The following is a 21,492-nucleotide window of genomic DNA, read 5'->3' as shown; positions in this document are numbered from 1 at the left end:
ACAGGGCCCAGGCTCTTCAAACAAGAGGGCCATGGGTCACCGTGGACATTGACGCTAAGCGTGGCACATTACTGGACACAGGAACAGCTTCTTCAGTTTTGAAAGCCTTTGGCAGCTACTGTCCTCCTCTTGCATAGCTGTTGGCACCAACGGGCAGTACATTCACAGGACTGTAACTTCTCAGTCACTTTGTGGTTAGGACACTAAGCATTCCACCCATTGATGTGAACCATACCCCCCACCCCACCCCCAAGGAATTCCAAGACAGTCCTGGAACTTTGGGAAATGCTCTGAGTAAACTTCTCAGAGAGCTGAACTTGGCTCTTAGTGTGTAGATGATTTACCAATCGGTAGCCCTTCATGTAAATCTTCTTTTGAGGACACCAGAAAGCTGTTAAATTTCCTTAAGGAGGAAAGATTTAAGGTGTCAAAGGAGAAGGCTCATTTGGGCAAACCTGAAGTTACCTGGTCTTTATTGTTTCCCCTAAATTAAGAGAAGGTTCTCACATATTAGAGTCAAGATAATTTGTTCCCTCACTAGCCCCTTTACAAAAAACAACTCAGGAAGTTCTTAGGAATGACAGGGTACTGGTGGATGTTGATTCCTCTGTATGGGAAGTTTCTTAAGCCCTTATATGATGTTTTAACAGGGAGAGTTGGGGAAAGAGTTACATGGGATAGGGAACAAGAAAAAGCCTTCCAAACCTTGAAACAAACCTTTAAATGCACCTGCCTTGAGAACACCTGATTTAAAAGAACTTTTCTATATTCTTTCATTGGGCCTACAATTATGATCATCCTTTTGTTACTGTTTGGCCCCTGCCCGTTCAACCTCATTGTTAAGTTTGTGTCTTCTAGATTCCAGCAGCTCCACATTAAGATGATGGTGATGCAGGGATTCCAGCAAATACTGATGGAACCTTTCAAATAAGCAGCCAGAAACTTCTGAACCCTCAAATCCCTTTAAAGTAGGAAACCTGAGGAGGGCCCCTGATAGGTAGGCCAACGCCCCCTGTTTTTGTTTGTTTGTTTGTTTTTGAGACAGTTTCACTTTATCGCCCTCAGTAGAGTTCCGTGGCATCACAGCTCACAGCAACCTCCAACTCCTGGGCTTAGGCGATTCTCTTGCCTCAGCCTACCAAGTAGTTGGGACTATAGGCATCCGCCACAACGTCCGGCTATTTTTTTGTTGCAGTTTGGACGGGGCCAGGTTGGAACTGCCACCCTTGGTATATGGGGCCGGCACTGTACTCACTGAGCCACAGGTGCTGCCCCCAACACCCCATTTTGACAGTAGGAGGTAGTTAAGAGCACTCAGTGTCCATTTTCCCCTCAAGATTTCATGACCATATCTTCTCAGGGGGTATGAGAAGGGACACCAAGAAAGAGGGTTTGAGGGGGTGGGAAGAAAACCTGGTCTGCTGAACCAGGAACTCTAAGGGGCCCATATCGGTGGGATCACACCTGTGGTGCATATTACAGGGGTATTTGCGAAACTTGGTAAATGTAGAATGTAAATGTTTTGGCACAGTAACTGAGATAATGCCGGAAAGGCTATGTTAACCACTGTGATAAAAATGTGTCAAATGGTTTATGAAGTGAGTGTATGATGCCCCATAATCATATCATTGTATACAGTTATGATTTAATAAAAAAATTAAAAAAAAAAAAAAAAGAATTTGGAAATGAAGTTAACTAGGTAACCAGTGACCAACACAAGGAGACAATCAATGACCAATAGGACAGGACAATACCGCTTGGAGGCACAGAGAGGCCAATGAAAGACTCACAGGCAATTTCGAACAGAATATTCTGCTGCAGACCGTCACGTCTCTGTCTCTCTCTTGCCTCTGCTCCTTCCTGAGAGGGACCCACTTCCAACTCTCTGGAAGTGCTCTAAACTTTCTCTTTGTTCTTCCTAAATAAAATCTCTCTGTTACCTTGGCAACGGGAGGGGGGGAATGGAAATATAACCAAAAATGAAAATTACATTAAACACAGGAACGAGAGATGTGAGATAAGTACCAGGATGATAGTGAAAGGAGGTCCCAGAGAGACAGTTGCCACCAGTCCCTGAAAGCAAACCAGTTCATATCTGGGGAGAGACTTCTTTGGAGATTAAACTAATAGGCTATTTGATTCATCAGAACCTCTTGAAAGGAGATTTTTGACAAATGTGAAAGGGTTTGAAGTTGAATGAGAACTATGACAATCTATTATTCTCCAGTTCTATCCAGGCTGCTGCAAATGACAGGGCTTCATTATTTTTCATAGCTGAGGAATAGTCCACATTTTGATATACCACATTTTCTTTATCCATTTGTCTGCTGATGGACACTTGAGTTGATTCCATATCTTGGCTATTATGAATAGCACTGTAATAGGCTATATGTCCAGCAGTGGGATTGCTGGATCCTCTGATGGTTCTATTTTTAATGTTTTTAGGAGCCTCCATGCCATTTTACATAGTGGCTATACTAATTTATATTCCTATCAGCAGTGTACAAGTAGAGTCCCATGGCGTCACAGCTCATAGCAACCTCAAACTCTTGGGCTTAAGTGATTCTCTTGCCTCAACCTCCCAAGTAGCTGGTACCACAGGCGCCCGCCACAATGCCCGGCTATTTTTCCAAGATGAGGTCTTGCTTTGGCTCAGGCTGATCTCAAACCTGTGAGTTCAAGCAATTCAGCTGCCTCGGCCTCCCAAGTGCTAGAATTACAGGTGTGAGCACCACGCCCAGCCTCATCTTATTTTCTTTTTTTTTTTTTTTTTGTAGAGACAGAGTCTCACTTTATGGCCCTCGGTAGAGTGCCGTGGCCTTGCACAGCTCACAGCAACCTCCAACTCCTGGGCTTAAGCGATTCTCTTGCCTCAGCCTCCCAAGTAGCTGGGACTACAGGCGCCTGCCACAACGCCCAGCTATTTTTTGGTTGCAGTTTGGCTGGGGCTGGGTTTGAACCCGCCACCCTCGGTATATGGGGCCGGCGCCTTACCGACTGAGCCACAGGCGCCGCCCCAGCCTCATCTTATTTTCTTTCTCTTCTCCAGCTTTACTTAGGTAAGAGTAACAAAATAAAATTTAATGTATTTATTATGTACAGCATGATGTTTTGATATATGCACACATTGTTAAATGACTACTACAATCAAGCTAATTAGCATATTCATCATCTCACATAGTTACAATTTTTTTTTTTTTTTTTTTTGAGACAGAGTCTCACTCTGTTGCCCTGGCTAGAGTGAAGTGGCAGCCTAGTTCGCAGCAACCTCAAACTCCTGGGCTCAAGTGATCCTCTTGCCTCAGCCTTCCAAGTATCTGGGACTACCGGCACCTACCACCACACCCAGCTAGCCCGAGCAACATATAAGACCTGTCTCTACAAAAAATAATATGAAATTAGCTGGGCATGCTGGTGTGCACCTATAGTCCCAGCTACTCAGGAGGCTGACGCAGGAGAATTGCTGAAAGCCAGAAGTTTGAGGTTACAGTGAGCTGTAATCAGGCCATTGCACTCCTGGGTGATAAAATAAACATGTATTTTTTTTCAAATAAAAATCTTTATACGTGTGTGTGTACACGCACACATACACACGTGTGTGCGCACACATTTTACCTTCTCTGGCATCTTCTTTTCTTTGAGAAGATCCAAATTTCCACCCTGTATTACAGTCCTTCAAGTCTGCAGGGGACGTAGTTTCTCAGACTTTGTCTGAAAATGTCTTTTTGAATGGTCTTTTTGCCAAATATGGATGTGACATTGTAGAGACTCTGGAGATTCTGAGCACTGCTCTACCAGGCAGTTAACTTAGCTGGATCCAAATTCCAAACTGTCTCCCTCGTGGGTTAGCAGCAACAGTAATCTCTGCTCACATCTTCTTCAGCCTGCTCCTTTTAGCTGGCGCAGAGTCTCCTTCAGAATCTTCAGAATAACGGTCAAAGGCTTGGGGAGAATCTACCTTATGCACAATTTGCCTTTCCCTCTCTGATCTCTCTTCATTCCAGGATCTTTCCCTTTACTTCTCAGCCACTCCGACAGCCCAAGAGCTTTCCTGCTTGAGTTCTAGTTGCTCCACTCCACGTGGCTGGAGGAGTGCTTACAACAGAAAAGCCATAAAAATTGCAGGTATGTTCATCTAGAGTCCCATGGATGCAAAAAGGAAAAAAAGAAAGAAAGAAAAGAAAAGAAAGAGAGAGAGAGAAAGAAAAGAAATTGCAGGTATATTCTAGTGCCTTACTCTCCTTTTAAAGGCTGATTTCTTTCTAGTTTGTAGCAGCTTTTGGTCTCTCTCCAATGCCTTCAAGTAGGTATTAATTTAAAAATTGTCTGTGGGAAGGGTGGTCCAATGCAAACTCCTCCACCCTACCAGAACAATACATTTTAAAGTATAATAATGTTTTCTGTGAATCTTTCAAAGTTGAGATCCTGAGACTATTTGCAAGCACCAGCTTGTATGATACTTATACACAGAAGATATTAATCATACTTGAACATGTTTCTATTAGGAATAATTTTTTTCTGGGAAAATACGAAACATGATTTCCACTATTCTTTTTCTAAATTGTAAAGCTGTCCTCTGTTATGACAAAGCATTCTGTCAAAGCAGTCCAGGGCAAATTCTTTCAGCTGCGAGTCATCCTTCCCATTAGAAGCCTCATCACATAGCTTACCGATTTTCTCCATTTGTTAAGTAAAGAAGAATGTCCCATATCCTTCTAGAAAAGCACTACTTTATTAGTTTTATGTGTTGGGCTGCCATAAAGGATTTTGATTAAAGGAAGCATACCACTGTTTTTAATATGTTTGTAAAGTCTACTTTAGATGACTTCTCAAAGTCTCTAAAATTAAATAACAACATATTTTAGTTTGCTCAACTGCGGAAGAGTGGTGGATGTGGATAAAAATAGTATTTGGCATAGAAATTCCCATTCCTGAGTGAGCTCTTTCTGCCTACTTGATAGTAGATGGAATTACTTATCAGTAAAATACTCTTCTGATTTCTTTCTGTTTGAATTCATCAAAGGATCAATCAATGCTGCAAAACTCTATTATTATTTTGCTTTCAGTATTGCTAGTCTGTACTATCTGACATTTTCATAATAGTAATAAAACTAAAAGATGAAGAGATTTGTCCTGAGCAATGTGTGGTGTTCATTGCAGATGTTACTTAATCTCAAAGGCACTTGTGTAGCTACATTGGACTGAGATCCTCCTCTTAGTTCACAGCTGTTACTTTAGCTCACCTCCCAGAACCAGACACATTTGCAAAAGATTTTCATTGCTTAAGAATTTATGATGCAATTATTTCTCTTATATGTTGCAAGTTTCAGGTCGTCCACATCTGGACATTCCTGTTCATCAGGAGTTTGAGGTTGCCGTGAGCTATGAGGATGATGCCATGACGCTCCAGTTGGGGCATCAGAGCCAGACTCAGTCTCAAAAAACAAACACAAAAACACATAAAAATATAACTTATTAAAATTTAAAACTAGCATTTTTTTTTTGAGACAGAGTCTCACTATGTTGCACTTTGTAGAGTGCCATGGCATCACAGCTCACAGCTCAAACTCTTGGGCTTAAGCAATTCTCTTGCCTCTGCCTCCCAAGAAGCTGGGAATACAGGTGCCCACCACAACGCCCAGCTATTTTTTTGTTGTAGTTGTCATTGTAGCACTTAAATAAAATTACGTTAATAATGATAAATAAAATATAATTTAGTGAAATAAAATGTATTATGTAACAATAAATATAACATGTATATGACTTATTTTAAAATTTTAATATAGCTAGGGAGGCGCCTGTGGCTCAGTCGGTAAGGCGCCGGCCCCATATACCAAGGGTGGCGGGTTCAAACCCAGCCCCGGCTGAACTGCAACCAAAAAATAGCTGGGCATTGTGGCGGGCGCCTGTAGTCCCAGCTACTCGGGAGGCTGAGGCAAGAGAATTGCTTAAGCCCAGGAGTTGGAGGTTGCTGTGAGCTATGTGATGCCATGGCACTCTACCAAGGGCCATAAAGTAAGACTCTGTCTCTACAAAAAAAAAAAAAAAAATTTTAATATAGCTTATCAGATTTTTGAAATGTAAAACAGCTGTTACTGGTGGGTAGCTTGATGGTGATAAGAAATACAATTTTTAGAATTGAAACTAACAAGTAGTGGATGTGGAGAAAAGGGAACACTTTCACACTGTTGGTGAGACTGCAAACTATTACAGCCTCTTTGGAAAAAGTATAGAGAATCCTCAAAGAACTCAAAATAGTCCTTCCACTTGATCCTGCAATCCCATTACTAGGCATCTACCCCAAATAAAAATAATCATTTTATTGTAGGGACAATTTGTACTAGATTGTTTATCGCAGCTCAATTTACAATTGCCAAGATGTGGAAATAACCAAAGTGCCCATCGACCCAGGAATGGATTAACAAACTGTGGTATATGTATACTATGGAATACTATTCAGCTATTAAAAGGTGGAGACTTTGCATCTTTTACATTAACCTTGATGGAGTTGAAATACGTTCTTCTTAGTAAAGTATCACAAGAATGGAAAAGCAAGTATCCAGTGTACTCAATTCCAATATGAAGCAGTAGATGAACTAATACATACCCTCATAAGAGAAAAATTCAATTCAATTCAAGTTGGGGGGGAGGGGAGAGGGGTGGAGGGAGAGGATTGCTATGCTCCCATCTAATGGCCACAATGTAAGGGTATATGACACACCTCCTAGGGATGAGACAATTACAACAGGGACCTTACCTAACAAACACAAACATTGTAACCTAATCGTTTAATCTAAAAAAAAATATATATATATATAAACAAATCAATCAACAAAAGGAATTAATGAATAGTAAGCAAGCAGAAGCAAAGGCCCAGAACTGAGAAAACTCACAGTGTGTGGTTTGGCATTAGTGAGTGGATCAAGGAGGCTACAGCATATGATGTTGAGGTCACACGGGGTCAAACTAGCAGGGCCTTGAATCTCCTGTTAGTCTGAGCAGTTGCATTTCATACTGTGGTTAGTGGGAAGCTGTGATGTGTCTGAGCAGGGATCTGATTGTGAATCGTGTGTGGGAACGACTCTCACAATGACGTGAAGCAGCAACCAGGAGCAAGGGGAATCGCACCTAATAGCACAGAATGTAGAACTTTTAAAATGCTTTCTATTATATTTTATCACTGTGAAATACAGTGTAAATGCAAGCTTAAAACACAGTAGGTATATATAGTGTAAAGAATGATAAACATCAGGGTGGTGCCTGTGGCTCAACGGGGTAGGGCGCCAGTCCCATATGCCAGAGGTGGCAGGTTCAAGCCCAGTCCTGGCCAAAAAAAAAAAAAAAAAAAGAATGATAAACATCAGCTCTTAAACTTATAAAATGCAATACTTTTTTGCAACTTATTAATACATTCCAAAGTGTTATGCTCTATTTTTAGTTTCACCTCTGTTTGACTTTGACCTAAGGGCACCAGACTCTGATTTTTCTGTGATAGCTTTCCCCCCACTTAGCATGTTTGAGCTTCTCATCTATATTTGTGCCTATAGTTTATCCATTTTCACTGCTATATAGTGTTCCATCTTTTGAATACACTAGTTTTACCTTTCTGTGATGTTTCTAGCTTTTGCTATTAAGAATAGTCCAGCCAAGAAATTCTCACATATGCTTGCTGGTGTTTGTGTAAAAGTTTCTCTACGGTAAATACCTAGAGTGAAATCACTGGGTCGTTAGAAATGCCATTTTTAACTTACAAAATAATACTAAATTGATATCCAAAGTCATTAGCAAATTTTTGGTCACATCAGGAGTGTATGAGCATTTCTCTGGCTCCAATTCCTTATCAAAAATTAACAAATTTAAGAGGCCAGGGGTGGTGGCACCCATTCTAGCACTTGGGAGGCAGAGGTGGGTGGATTGCCTGAGGTCACAGGTTCCAGACCAGCCTGAGCCAGAATGAGACCTTGTCTCTAAAAATAGCCAGGCATTGTGGTGGGCACCTGTCATCCCAGCTACTTGGGAGGCTGAGACAAGAGAACAGCTTAAGCCCAGGAGTTTGAGGTTGCTGTGAGCTATGACACCACAGCGCTCTACCAAAGGTGATAAAGTGAGACTCTGTCTCAAAAAAAAAATTTAACTGATGGGCGGTGCTTGTGGCTCAGTGAGTAGGGTGCCAGCCCCATATCCTGATGGTGGTGGGTTCCAACCCAGTCCCGGCCAAACTGCAACAAAAAATAACTGGGCATTGTGGCAGGCACCTGTAGTCCCAGCTACTTGTGAGGCTGAGGCAAGGGAATTGCCTAAGCCCAAGAGCTTGAGGTTGCCGTGACTTGTGACGCCACAGCACTCTACCAAGGGTAACAGAGTGAGACTCTGTCCCCCCAAAAAAAAAACAAAAAAATTAACTGATTTAAAAAGACACAGTGTTTCACACCTGTAATCCTAGCACTCTGGGAGGCCAAGGTATGTGGATTGTTGAGCTCAGGAGTTTGAGACCAACCTGAGCCAGAGCAAGACCCTTGTCTCTACTAAAAATAGAAAACCCAGCCAGGCATCGTAGTGGGTACTTGTAGTCGCTGGTACTTGGGAGGCTGAGGCAGGACGATCATTTGAGCCCAGAAGTTTGAGGTTGCCTTTGAGCTATGACACCATGGCATTCAAATCCAGGGCGACTGAGTGAGACTCCATCTCAAAAAAAAATTGTTTTTGGCAATCTGGTAGGTGTAAAATAGCCTCTCCCTGGTTTTAGCTTGTGTTTATCTTATCACTAATATCACTAATGAGTTTGAGAATCTTTCCATATGTTTATGGGTCATCCGTGCTCCCCATCTTTGAAATATCTATTGTATAATTTTCCCACTGTTCGGCTGGTTTGTGTTTTCCTTACTGATCTACCAGGATACCTCTGTCTTAAATCAGAATTCCATGCATCTGTGGGCTTGTTAGACATGCATCTTTTGGTGAATTCATTTTTTACTTCTTTGAATATTTGTGTTTGGCAGGCTGAAAAACTATCTTCAGGGAAGATTTCATCACAGGGATTTACAAGAGATTCTGGACAACAGTAGGTTATCGCTGAGGATTGGTATGCTACCAGAGGGAGCCCACAGTGACTCAAATCCAGCATAGTCCCCTTCAAGCATGCATAGGGAAGGGGGTCCCACTTGACTTTTATGGAATTTTCCACTATTACGTACATCAAGGTCTCAGGGTTTTGAAACATTTTTGCAATAGGTCACATATTCCCTTGGGTATTTCATTATTTCAATTTCATTTTCCCATATCACTGAATATAATAACACACATCATAAAACAAAATAACTGGCCAGGCAGTTGGCTCACACCTGTAATCCTAGCAATCTGGGAGGCCACGGTGTGTGAATTGCTTGAGCTCAGGAGCTCAGCACCAGCCTGAGCAAGAGCTGACCCCATCTCTAGTAAAAATAGAAAAACTAGCTGGTTGTTGTGGCAGGTGCCTATAGTCCCAGCTACTTGGGAGGCTGAGGCAGGAGGATCTCATGAACCCAGGAGTTTGAGGTTGCTGTGAGTTAGGCTGATGCCATCGCACTCTAGACTGGACAACAGAATGAGAATCTTTCTCAAAAAACAAAACAAAACAAAAAAACTAATCTTATGTTACTCCTATTCAGTGACCTGCCTGATTCATTACAGCCCAGCCATGGCACTCTTACCCCTTCCCTGTGTTTGGGAACCCACCTTGACAGTGAAAAGGTAAGTTTATCAGCTTTACTTCCTATGAGTTAAGCTTGGCCTATTCTAATCTCATCTGCCAGAACTAGCAATGGGCTTCTGCTACCTCATAAGCCCTCACTGCTAGTGATAAGGGTTATATTTTGTTCTTTATCGTCTAGTGTCTGAAAACTAGTTCCTCTACAACCACATTCCTTCAAGTGAGCAAAGGTGTGTCCTGAAAGCCAGACAGTGATTATGGACTCTGTACCTTGCTCCTCAAGACACTAACACTAGGAATAGAGCAACTTTCTTAGCTCAGTTTTGGTTTGTTTGTTTGTTTTACTCTCACTGCCTTCTGGGACGGGATAATCTTAGACTATGGACAGGCTGCAGGCCAAAACCCTTGGCTGCTTCTTTCTTTGTCCTGGCTACTAGGACCATATTTTATGTTCATTCTTTTTTTTTTTTTTTTTAGACAGAACTTCAAGCTGTCACCCTGGGTAGAGTGCTGTGGCATCACAGCTCACAGCAACCTCAAACTCTTGGGCTTAAGCGATTCTCTTGCCTCAGCCTCCCAAGTAGCTGAGACTACAGGTGCCTGCCACAACACCCAGCTATTTTTTGGTTGTAGTTGTCATTGTTGTTTGGCGGGCCCAGGCTGGCTTCCAACCTGACAGCTCTGGTGTATGTGGCTGGTGCCTTAGCCACTTGAGCTACAGGTGCCAAGCCACATTTTCATCTATTTATTGAATTAATGAGGCCCTGTGCCATGCACTTTGGAATATGGCAATATATGAGATCGAAAAAGTCTCCGCTATTAGGAGTTTATATTCCAGCAAGGGTTCAAGGCAAACAAGTTTTAACTGGACAAGTGCCTCAAAAGGGAAAGACCCAAAGGAAGCTGACATTATGGAAACCTAACCTCAGCTGGTTGACCTTTATTCTGGAACTTTTTACTGCTTTTGTATTACAGTCTAATTTTTTACTTCAAGCCAACTCAAAATCTTTCAGTTGTAGCCAAAGACGCCTTTGTGCAGGTAATCACACAATGAAGTTCATGCTTTCTTTTTTCCATAAAGACTCTGATATGATGAGCAAGGCCTGGTGGTATACACCTGTGGTCCCAGCTATTGAGGAGGCTGAGGCAGGATTATCACTTGAGCCCAGTAAGATCAGCCTGGGAAATACAGCAAGTCCTCACCTCCACAAAAGAAAAAGGATCTGAAATGATGTGTCATTCAGATAGTCATTAGAGTTTCTGAGCTATGTTTTCACTAATTCAACTTGTGACTTAGCAAGTGGACCCTCAGCATTATAGAAGCAGATCTATAGGCCGAGCACAATGGTTCATGCTTGTCATCCTAGCCCCCTGGAATGCTGAGGCAGGTGGATTGCCTGAGCTCACAGGTTCCAGACCAGCCTGAGCCAGAGCAAGACCTGGTCTCTAAAAATAGCTGGGTATTGTGGCAGGTGCCTGTAGTCCCAGCTATTTGGGAGGCTGAGGCAAGAGAATCGCTTGAGCCCAGAATTCTGAAGTTGTCACAGCCCTCTACCAGAGGGGACAAAGTGAGACTCTGCCTCAAAAAAAAAAAAAAAAAGAACAAGAAGATCTAATACAAAAAGTAGAATATGAAGGTAATAATTAGCCCAAGTTCTAAGCCAGCCTACGATGAAGAGAAGCAAAGAAAGAGTATGACTTGTCTGTAGGTAAGCCTGGGATGTGGGGAGCTAGAGAGGGCTCGAATGCAGAAATGAGGGTCCTGCATGGCCAGAGCATCCCCATCTATGAAAGAAGACAGAACTTAGATTTTTATGTTAAATTCTCAAAAAAAAAATTTTTTTTTTTGAGACAAGTCTCACTCTGTCACCCTGGGTAGAGTTCTGTGGTATCACTGCAGCTCGCAGCAACCTCAAACCGCTGGGTTTGGGCAATCCTCTTGTCTCAGCCTCCGCAGTAGCTGGGACTACATACAGGTATGCACCACCAAGCCACACTAGTTTTTCTGTTTTTAGTAGACAGTGGGATTTCAGTCTTGCTCAGGCTGGTCTCAAACTCCTGAGCTCAGGGAATCCACCTACTTTGGCCTCCCAGAGTGCTGGGATTACAGGTGTGAGCAACTGTGCCCAGACTGAAATTCTCATTTTTTTTTTTTTCTGAGACAGAGTCTCACTTTGTCACCCTTGCTAGAGTGCTGTGGTGTCACAGCTCACAACAACCTTAAACTCTTGGGCTCAAGCGATTCTCTTGCCTCGGCCTCCCAAGTAGCTGGGACTATAGGTGCCTGCTACTACACCCAGCTATTTTTTTCTTAGAGACAAGGTCTCACTCTGGCTTAGGCTGGTCTCAAAACTGTGAGCTCAGGCAATCCACCCACCTCGGGTTCCCAACTGCTAGGATTACAGGTGTGAGCCATGCCCAGCCTGACATTCTCAATTTTTAATGCCAAATAACTTAATTTTTAAAATTCTGCAAGCTGAAGACAGCACCCTTGCCTTCCTGAGATCTTTAATTCAGGCTCTGAATTTTATGGTGACGTTCTAAGTGTGAACTCATCAACAACAGCTGAGCAGATCTTGTTTCTTCCCCTGTTTGACTTATCCCTCCCACTCCCTTAAACTCCCCATTCACTTACTTCCAGTATCACCGAGTCACCTAGCTAAGGAAGAAGTTGGTCAAAGGGCTTTTTGTTCCTCTCTCTCCAGAGAGGTTTTCTTTACAGAAGGAAGGGGAGCAGGTAGGAGAGGCTAAGTCCAAGGTTTTTTTGTTTTGTTTTGTTTTGTTTTGTTTTTTGCTGTGTGTGCAATTTTATTTATTTATTTTTTTTTTCTAAGTCCAAGGTTTTTTTTTTTTTTTTAATTTTTTTTTTTTTTTTTTTTTTTTTTTTTGTAGAGACAGAGTGTCACTTTATGCCCTTCGGGTAGAGTGCCATGGCATCACACAGCTCACAGCAACCTCCAACTCCTGGGCTTAAGCGATTCTCTTGCCTCAGCCTCCCGAGCTAAGTCCAAGGTTTTTATTTTCTGTCTCTTCCCCTGAAGAGGAAAACTTTTCTTTTCTTTTCTTTTTTTTTTTTTTTTCTGAGACGAAGTCTCACTCTGTCACTCTGAGTAGAGTGCTGGGGCATCATAGATCACAGCAACTTCAAACTCCTGGGCTCAAGTGATAATCCTACTTCAGCCTCCTGAGTAGCTGGGACTACAGGTACCCACCACAATGCCTAGTTAATTGTTCTATTTCTAGAAGTGATGGGGTCTCACTCTTGCTCAGGCTGCTCTCAAACTCTCCTGAGCTCAAGCAGTCTACCTGCCTCAGCCTCCCAGAGTGTTGGGATTATAGGCGTGAGCCACTGCACCCACCCAGGACTGGAAACTTTAAACACCATTGTCACAGAATTTGTCTCCTGTCTGTAGATAGTCTACTTAGAAGAGAGCAATTAGGGCGGCACCTGTGGCTCAAGGAGTAGGGCGCCGGTCCCATATGCCGGAGGTGACGGGTTCAAACCCAGCCCCGGCCAAAAAAAAAAAAGAAGAGAGCAATTAATGAAGAGTTTCACCATTGGCAAATCTACCCTTCGCTAATATTGCCACATTGCACAACTCCCTGCCAGTAGATAACACATATGGTGTGATATAACCACACAATAGAAGGAAACTGCTCCCCAGGTGACACCCACTGTCCTGACAGCAGTTTCCATATCACAGTGATGATGCTCTACCTTCAGGCAACCAAGTGTTCAAAATTAGGATGGTAAATTCTCCTGAGAAAATAATTCTGCTCTTCAGAGATTTTTGTTCATACACTAGTGAGGTAGCAACAATGGCAAATATGTGAGTATTTACTACAAAGTGAATTTAATATTTTTTTGCAACCCTATATAAATCCAGACATGGTTAGGGCATGCTATTTTTCAAATCCTGTCTTCTCATTTGTCTTAAGTCAACTTGACCATTATTACTAGTTTCATATCTCCTGTTGTTTCTTAAAAAAAAAATTCACAAAAGACTATGAATTTGAGAAATTTTAGCAAAATTTGGTTTTCCCTAATGTGCTCTTTTTCACAAGAAATCACTTTCCTCAACTTTCTTGCCCTGTAACTCATAGAGTATGGGCCGGGCACGGTGGCCCATGCCTGTAATCCTAGCACTCTAGGAGGCTGAGGCAGGTGGATCGATTGAGCTCAGGAGTTTGAGACCAGCCTGAGCAAGAGCAAGACTCAATCTCTACTAAAAATAGAAAAACTAGCTGGCCATAGTGGCAGGCACCTGAAGTCCCGACATGCTCCTCCCACTGTTTCATCACCACTACAGATGGTGGCAGCTTCCTGCTGCCTTAACTCAGAGTTGCTTCACTGTGCACTTGGAACTTCTCAGCCTTGGCTGTTCCATCACCTATACACACAGTTGCATTAAATTCTCTCTCTCTCTCTCTTTTTTTTTTTGCAGTTTTTGGCCAGGGCTGGGTTTGAACCTGCCACCTCCAGCATATGGGGCCAGCGCCCTACTCCTTTGAACCACAGGTGCCACCCCTTAAATTCTCTCTTTCAAACAGAGGTTTCTATGTTTCTGACTCAGCCTTCACTAATAGAAACACAGTGGAGCTCTTCCCAAAACACTCTTCTAAGCTTTCAGGTCCGTGTCATAAATCCAGCTTTTTTACTAACATGTCAGTTGTATCTGTGACCAGACATTCCTAGATTAAGTCACGTTGTCTGCCTATGCCTAACAAAAAGCCCTGCAACTTTTATTCTCCGGTTCTGATGCCCAGGAATCTCACCTCCAAATTGGTTTGAGTACCTACATTGCCTTCCTTTTAAAATTTCTTGGGAAGACAAAAGTTTAGAATTTAGTCATAAACCAGTATTTCATCCAAATTGAAATATTATTCAAGGCTCAGTGCCTGTGGCTCAAGCGGCTAAGCCTTCTTCTAAAGGCTTGGTGTCGTAGAAATTTACATTTTCTCTCATTAATCTATTGTTATAGGAACCTCAGCCATGAACCTCAGATCAGAAGGAAAGACAGTTCTTTTTGCCTATACTATCATGGATCCAAAAAACACTCAGACCTAGGCACATTTTATTTGAGTTAATCATAATGTTAAAAATAGAGGCAGAATGTGCTGTGAAGAAATGCAGGGAAGACATGACATGGTAGCAACAAAAAGGTTTCACCTTAGAAATAATGGTTGAGGGCTCGACACCCATTGCTCAGTGGGTTTGAACACAGCCAGGGCCAGATAAACAACAATGACAATTACAACCAAGAAATAGCCAGGCATTATGGTGGGCACCTGTAGTTCCAGCTACTTGGGAGGCTGAGACCAGAGAATCGCTTAAGCCCATGAGTTTGAGGTTGCTATGGCTGTGATGCCATGGCACTCTTCTGAGGGTGACTAGGGAGACTCTGTCTCAAATTAAAAAAAAAAAAAGTAATGGTTGAACCAAGTCTTAAAAAACAAGTAGAAGATTCTCAATCCTACCTCCGACTTCCAATCTCTAAAAGGGGGTAAAGGGTAGAAACAAATCTTGATTGCAGATGGAGATTCAGAACTCTATAAATGAAAAATAAATGTGCTTGTTTTTGTTTATCACTTCCCTGATCCTTTTTATTTAGGATATTGAGACTACCTGCCTGTAGTCCCAGCTATTTGGGAGGCTGAGGTGGAAGGATCGCTTCAGGCCAAGAGTTCTGGGCTGCAGTGTGCTATGATTGTTTATGTGAATAGCCACTGCACTGCAGCCTGGGCAACATAGCCAGATAACATTTCTTTTCTTTTTCTTTTTTTTATTTGAGACAGAGTCTCAAGCTGTCAGAGTGCTGTGACATCACAGCTCACAACAACCTCAAACTCTTGGGCTTACGCGATTCTCTTGCCTCAGGCTCCGGAGTAGCTGTGACTACAGGCGCCCGCCACAACGCCCGGCTATTTTTGTTGCAGTTGCCACTGCTGTTTTAGCTGACTGGGGCCGGGATCGAACCTGCCACCCTCAGTATATGGAGCTGGCGCCCTACCCCTTGAGCCACAGGTGCTGCCCACCAGATACCATTTCTATTAAAAAACAAACACTAGGCTATTGACCTAACACTGGTTTAGTAAATATTAATGTGATATTTGATAACTTTTATTCCTTAATATTCTCTTGATGATTGAACAATATTTCTTTTCATCTGAGATATTAAATTTTCTTCTCCCTGTATGTGGCTCAATACTAACTCTCATCCCCCTTATCTATATAACTGGCCCAAATGGAGGCTACAGACATTAGAATTATATTCTGAGCTACACTTGAATTCCCTAAACTAAGTGCTTATTCCTGAAGATGTCCTAGAACGCTATGAGAAGCAGTTAAAACCTCTTTTAATTCAAACCAGCAGTGCTTGTGGTATACAATGCTGGTCCCCTGGAGCACATGTTGAAGTTAGTCTTACACATGGTCTATCCTTGTCATGCCCACATCTTCTAGTTCATGGGCGGTTTCATCTATACCTTCAGCCATTCCTACAAAATTCTATAAAACATAATTTTAAGCAGGGAATGCTAAATATTGAACCCGAATAATGGATAAACTCAATCTTTTAAAAAAGAGAGAATGCAATATCTAACAGAAAGATACGCAAAAATTTGGTCCTCACTTTCTGCTATTTACTCTCAAATCTTTAAAAATAATAATAATAATGTAAAGGGCCAGGCGCAGTGGCTCATGCCTGTAATCCTGGCAGTCTGGGAGGCCAAAGCAGGTGGATTGCCTGAGTTCATGAGTTGGCGACCAGCCTGAGCCACAGTGAGATTTCATCTCTAAAAATAGCTGGATGTTGTGGTGGGCACCTGTAGTCTCAGCTACTCAGGAGGCTAAAGCAAGAGAATCACTTAGGCCCAAGAGTTGAAGGTTGCTGTGAGCTATGAAGCCAGGGCACTCTACCCAGGGTGACAAAGTGAGACTTTCTCAAAACATAATAATAATAATAACATAAAGGAATGCAGCTAATAAGTAAGTAAAAAACCTCCAAGTTATCTCACCTTTTTGTTTTCTGAGGAAATGGTCTCCAAAACTCTGGTGTATGTTCTTCAGGGCTACACAAGATAAACCTGATAAATATATGTCTCTTTAAGTTTGTAGTTCATCTTTAAAAATGTCTAAGGGCGGGAATGGCGCCTGTGGCTCAAAGGAGTAGGGCGCTGGTCCCATATGCCGGAGGTGGCAGGTTCAAATCCAGCCCCGGCCAAAAACTGCAAAAAAAAAAAAATAATAATAAATAAATAAATAAAATAAAATAAAATAAAATAAAAATTTCTAAGGGCCAGGCATCGTGGCTCATCCCTGTATCCTAGCACCCTGGGAGGCCAAGGTAGGTGGACTGCCTGAGCTCATGAGCTTGAGACCAGCCTGAGCCAGAGGGAGACCCCGTCTCTAAAAATAGCCAGGCATTGTGGTGGGTGCCTGTAGTCTCAGCTACTATGGAGGCTGAGGCAAGAGAATCGCTAAGTCCAAGAGTTTGGGGTTGCTGTGAGCTGGGGCGTTACAGCACTTTACGGAGGGCAACATAGTGAGAATCTGTCTCAAAAAAAAGAATAGCCAGGCTTTGTGGTGGGCACCTGTAGTCCCAACTACTAGGGAGGCTGACGCAAGAGAATCACTTGAGCCCAAGAGTTAGAGGTTGATGCGAGCTATGCTGCCACAGCACTCTACCAAGGGTGACAAAGTGAGACTCTGCCTGAAAAAAAAGTTTATATACTGCATAATGTATATTATAGATTAGTACAGTGTAAATAATCTGCATATAAAATGTATAAATAAAGGATACAAAAAAAGTTTAGAGACCACTCCTTTAAAATTGGTACTTTCTTTTTTTTTTGTAGAGTGCTGTGGCATCACAGTTCATAGCAACCTTCAACTTTTGGGCTTAAATGATTCTCTTGACTCAGCCTCCCAAGTATCTGGGACTACAGGTGCCTGCCACAATGCCTGGATATTTTTTGTTGCAGTTGTCATTGTTGTTTAGCTGGCCCAGGCCAGGTTCAAATCTGCTAGCCTTGGTGTATGTGGCTGGTGCTATAACCACTTTGCTATGGACGCAGAGCCTAAAATTGGTACATTTTGATTTAATACAATTTGTTCATATTTTGAGAAGGCTATAAGTAAACTTCTTTTTTCAAAAAGAATAACCCTCCACCACCACCCCCCCCAAAAAAGGAATAAAGTGAAATACATAGCTAGGTATAAATTATTTATTATATTGTTGCACTTGTACTGCTAACCCTTAGAATACTCATTATATGCTAAAAATCACCATACAGTTCTATGAATAAGCTAAAAATAACGTCTTATTTTTTACAAATTGTAAAAAAAATTGCAGATAATTTGAAAATGGCATGAAGATAAAATGAAGAAAAAATATGAAACAACTATTATAATTATTGTTTCATGATAATTTTAAGTAGTTTCTTCTAGTTTTTTTTTTTTTAATGGACTTTTTTTTTCTTCCCAAGACTGCTCGTGGATTTTTTTTTTTTTTTTAGGGACAGGGTCTTGCTATGTTGCCCAGGCTGGAGTGTGGCTATTCATTCACAAGTGCAATCACAGCACACTACAGCCTTAAACTCCTGGGTTCAAGCCATCTTCCCACCTCAGCCTCTAGGCCTCTTAAGTGGTTGGAAATACAGGTGGGTGCCACTGTGTCCAGCCTTAATGCATGTTTTTTGCATAGATGGAATTATATATATAGATAAATCCTCTGGGTTTTCACTTGTGAAATACCTAAGTTCATCCATCTAGTTAAATACATGAATATATATATGTCTAAGATTTATCAACTTGTAAATAGACTTTATTTTTGAGACAGTCTCACTCTGCTGCCCCAGGCTAGAGTGCAGTTGTGTTATAACTCACAGCAACCTCAAATTTCTAGGCTCAAGTGATCCTCTTACCTCAGCCTCCTGAGTAGCTGGGACTATAGGTACCAACTATAGTCCCAGCTACTCAGGAGCTATTCCATGCCACAATGCTTGGCTAGTTTTTCTATTTTTGGTAGTGACAAGGTCTCACTCTTGCTCAGGCTGTTGTTGAACTTCTGAGCTCAAGGAATGCTCCTTCCTCAGCCTCCCAGAGTGCTAGAATTACAGGCATGAGCCACCACACCCGGCCTATAAATAAACATTTTAATGATTACTTAACATATGTGCCCTTATAGACACTGGAATAAAATAACTGATGTACAGGAAGAATTATGGTGCCAATGACATTGCTAATAAATTCCTCCAGGTGGTTTTAGGAGATGAGGCTTTTCATAGCATTCTATTTAGATTGGGGTGCCCATAGCTCACTGGTTAAAGTGCCAGCCACATGCTCTGGGTTTGAACACAGCCCAGGCCTGCTAAACAAAAAACAATAGTCAGGTGTTGTGGCAGGGGTCTATAGTCCCAGCTATTAAGGAGGCTGAGGCGAGAGAATTGCTTGAGCCCAAGAGTTTGAGGTTGCTGTGAGCTATGATGCTATAGCACTCTACTGAGGACAACAAAGTGAAACTCTGTCTCAAAAAAAAGCATTCTATTTAGATAGACATGATATTCTATAGCAGTAGGCTGACGTCCAGTGGCTGTGCTTTTGTTGTGTGAAGGGCTATCTTATTTCACATCTATATTCCTGCTTCTGTGATATATAGACTAGGATATATATATATACACCCATACATACATAATACAAACATACATATACACACATGCCAAAGAGAGATATTTTAGGGTTTATTGGACCAGAGGCATTTGCCAAAGGAATCTTTTCGTAATAGGTCTCAGGCACGATGAATGTAACTACGGAGTCACTGCTACTATACAAGAAATGTCTGGAACGTATCCAACCATTATTAATATTGTTTTTCATATTATGTGGCAAAATACGTTACGAACGGCACTTATATTTTTTTCCTCCAGTGCCCTCAAGCTGTTGGCTAAAATTTCTATTTTTTTTAAATTGAATATTCCCATGTAAATGGCTGAATGAAGGATACATCAAAAGCCAGGTGGGGGTGCAAAGTAAGAAAAGGCTGGGGCTGTGCAGACCTGTAATCTCTGAGCAGGGGAGGTGGGAGGAACCCTTGAGCTCAGGACTTCAAGACCAGCCTGACTGAGCAAGAGCGAGACCCCATCGCTACTAAAAATAGAAAAACTAGCCAGGCATTGTGGCATGTGCCTTTAGTCCCAGCTACTTGGGAGGCTGGTACAGGAGTATCGCTTTGACGCAGGAATTTCAGGTTGCCATGAGCTGGCCTGATGCCACGGCACTCTAGCCTTGGCAGCAGAGTAAGATTCTGTGTCAAAAAAGAAAGAAAAAGGAATTATAAAAGAAACTAAACCAACAAAGTCTAGGAAAATAAAAGTAGATCGTCAAAGAGGTGCCATCAATAGAAGTCACTGAAAAAACATGTTAAACAAAATAAGCAGCTTATACCATGAAAGAATAAAGGAGGCTGAAATCCCCCTTTGAAATGTGGAACAGCTCTTTCCACTACTCTTAATCCTTCTTTAATCCATGTATTCCTTTCTTTGTCATTTGCCCTAAATTACTGAAACCAAATACTTGACTGGAGACAGCTAAAGTGAACTAATCCTTTTTAGTTTGAGGTTAAACTAAGATAAGGCTGGTACGTTTAGCACTGTTTCATGGACAAGTCTTTGAAAATGTTTGCGGTTCAGTTAATAGCTGAATTTATTTTTAATATGCATAGTGACATAGTCTTACTCCAATAAAAGTTAAGCTCTTTGAGGCGGCGCCCATAGCTCAGTGGGTAGGGCGCTGGCCGCATGCACCCAAGCTGGAGGGTTCAAACAGGGGCCAGGCCAGCTAAACAACAATGACAACTGCAACAAAAAAAAAAATAGCCAGGTGTTGTGGCAGGCGCCTGTAGTTCTTGGGAGGCTGAGTAAGAGAATCGCTTAAGCCCAAGAGATTGAAGTTGCTTTGAGCTGTGACACCATAGCACTCTACCCAGGGTTACATAGTGAGACTCTGTCTCAAAAAAAATAAAAGTTGGAGACATGGCTAAACGCACCAAGAAGGTCGGGATCGTCGGTAAATACGGGACCCGCTATGGTGCCTCCCTCGGGAAAATGGTGAAGAAGATAGAAATCAGCCAGCACGCCAAGTACACTTGCTCCTTCTGTGGCAAAACCAAGATGAAGAGACGAGCTGTGGGGATCTGGCACTGTGGTTCCTGCATGAAAACAGTAGCTGGTGGTGCCTGGACCTACAACACCACTTCTGCTGTTACAGTAAAGTCTGCAATTAGAAGACTGAAGGAACTGAAAGACCAATAGAAGCTCTAACCTTTTCAGACAACACAAGTTACTAATAAATGGGTTAATTTATGTAAAAAAATAAAAAATAAAAAAAAAAAGTTAAGTTCTCTGAATAAGCATGACTAAAAAAGTGTTTCTTTTGATCCATTAGGAATAAAACTCACTATTCAGACACATGACTAAAATGTTTTATCTTGTATATAATTTCCAGCATTTCTAATGTTTAAATATGCCAGCAAGATCATTTGATGTTTAATATTCAAAAAAATGTGGAACAGTATTAGAAAATCATTAAAATTATGGTTTGCGGCTAAGGCGCCAGCCACATACACCTGAGCTATTGGGTTGGAATCCAGCCCCAGCCCTCCAAACAAAAAAAATAGCCAAGTGTTGTGGCAAGCGCCTGTAACCCAGCTACTTGGGAGGCAGAGACAGGAGAATAGCTTGAGCCCAGGAGTAGAGGTTGCTGTGGGCTGTGATGCCACAGTACTCTACTCAGGGCAACAGCTTTG

General features: G+C 42.0%; 1 protein-coding gene across 1 annotated transcript; it reads left to right on the top strand.

Moving 5' to 3' along the window:
* The first annotated feature begins 20,718 nt into the window (after nt 1-20,718).
* Nucleotides 20,719-21,059, top strand: LOC128594334 (60S ribosomal protein L37a-like). Its single transcript, XM_053603023.1, has one exon. The coding sequence runs from the start codon at nt 20,720-20,722 to the stop codon at nt 20,996-20,998; it is 279 nt and encodes a 92-aa protein (XP_053458998.1). The 5' UTR covers nt 20,719; the 3' UTR covers nt 20,999-21,059.
* The last annotated feature ends 433 nt before the right edge of the window (nt 21,060-21,492 follow it).

Source organism: Nycticebus coucang, chromosome 9, assembly GCF_027406575.1.
Source record: "Nycticebus coucang isolate mNycCou1 chromosome 9, mNycCou1.pri, whole genome shotgun sequence".
In the NCBI taxonomy this organism is placed as follows: Eukaryota; Metazoa; Chordata; class Mammalia; order Primates; family Lorisidae; genus Nycticebus; species Nycticebus coucang.
This window is presented reverse-complemented; position numbering and strand designations above follow the sequence as displayed.

Coding starts and splice junctions, on each gene's coding strand:
- LOC128594334 (XM_053603023.1), top strand. CDS start 20,720: ATGGCTAAACGCACCAAGAAGGTCGGGATCGTCGGTAAATACGGGACC.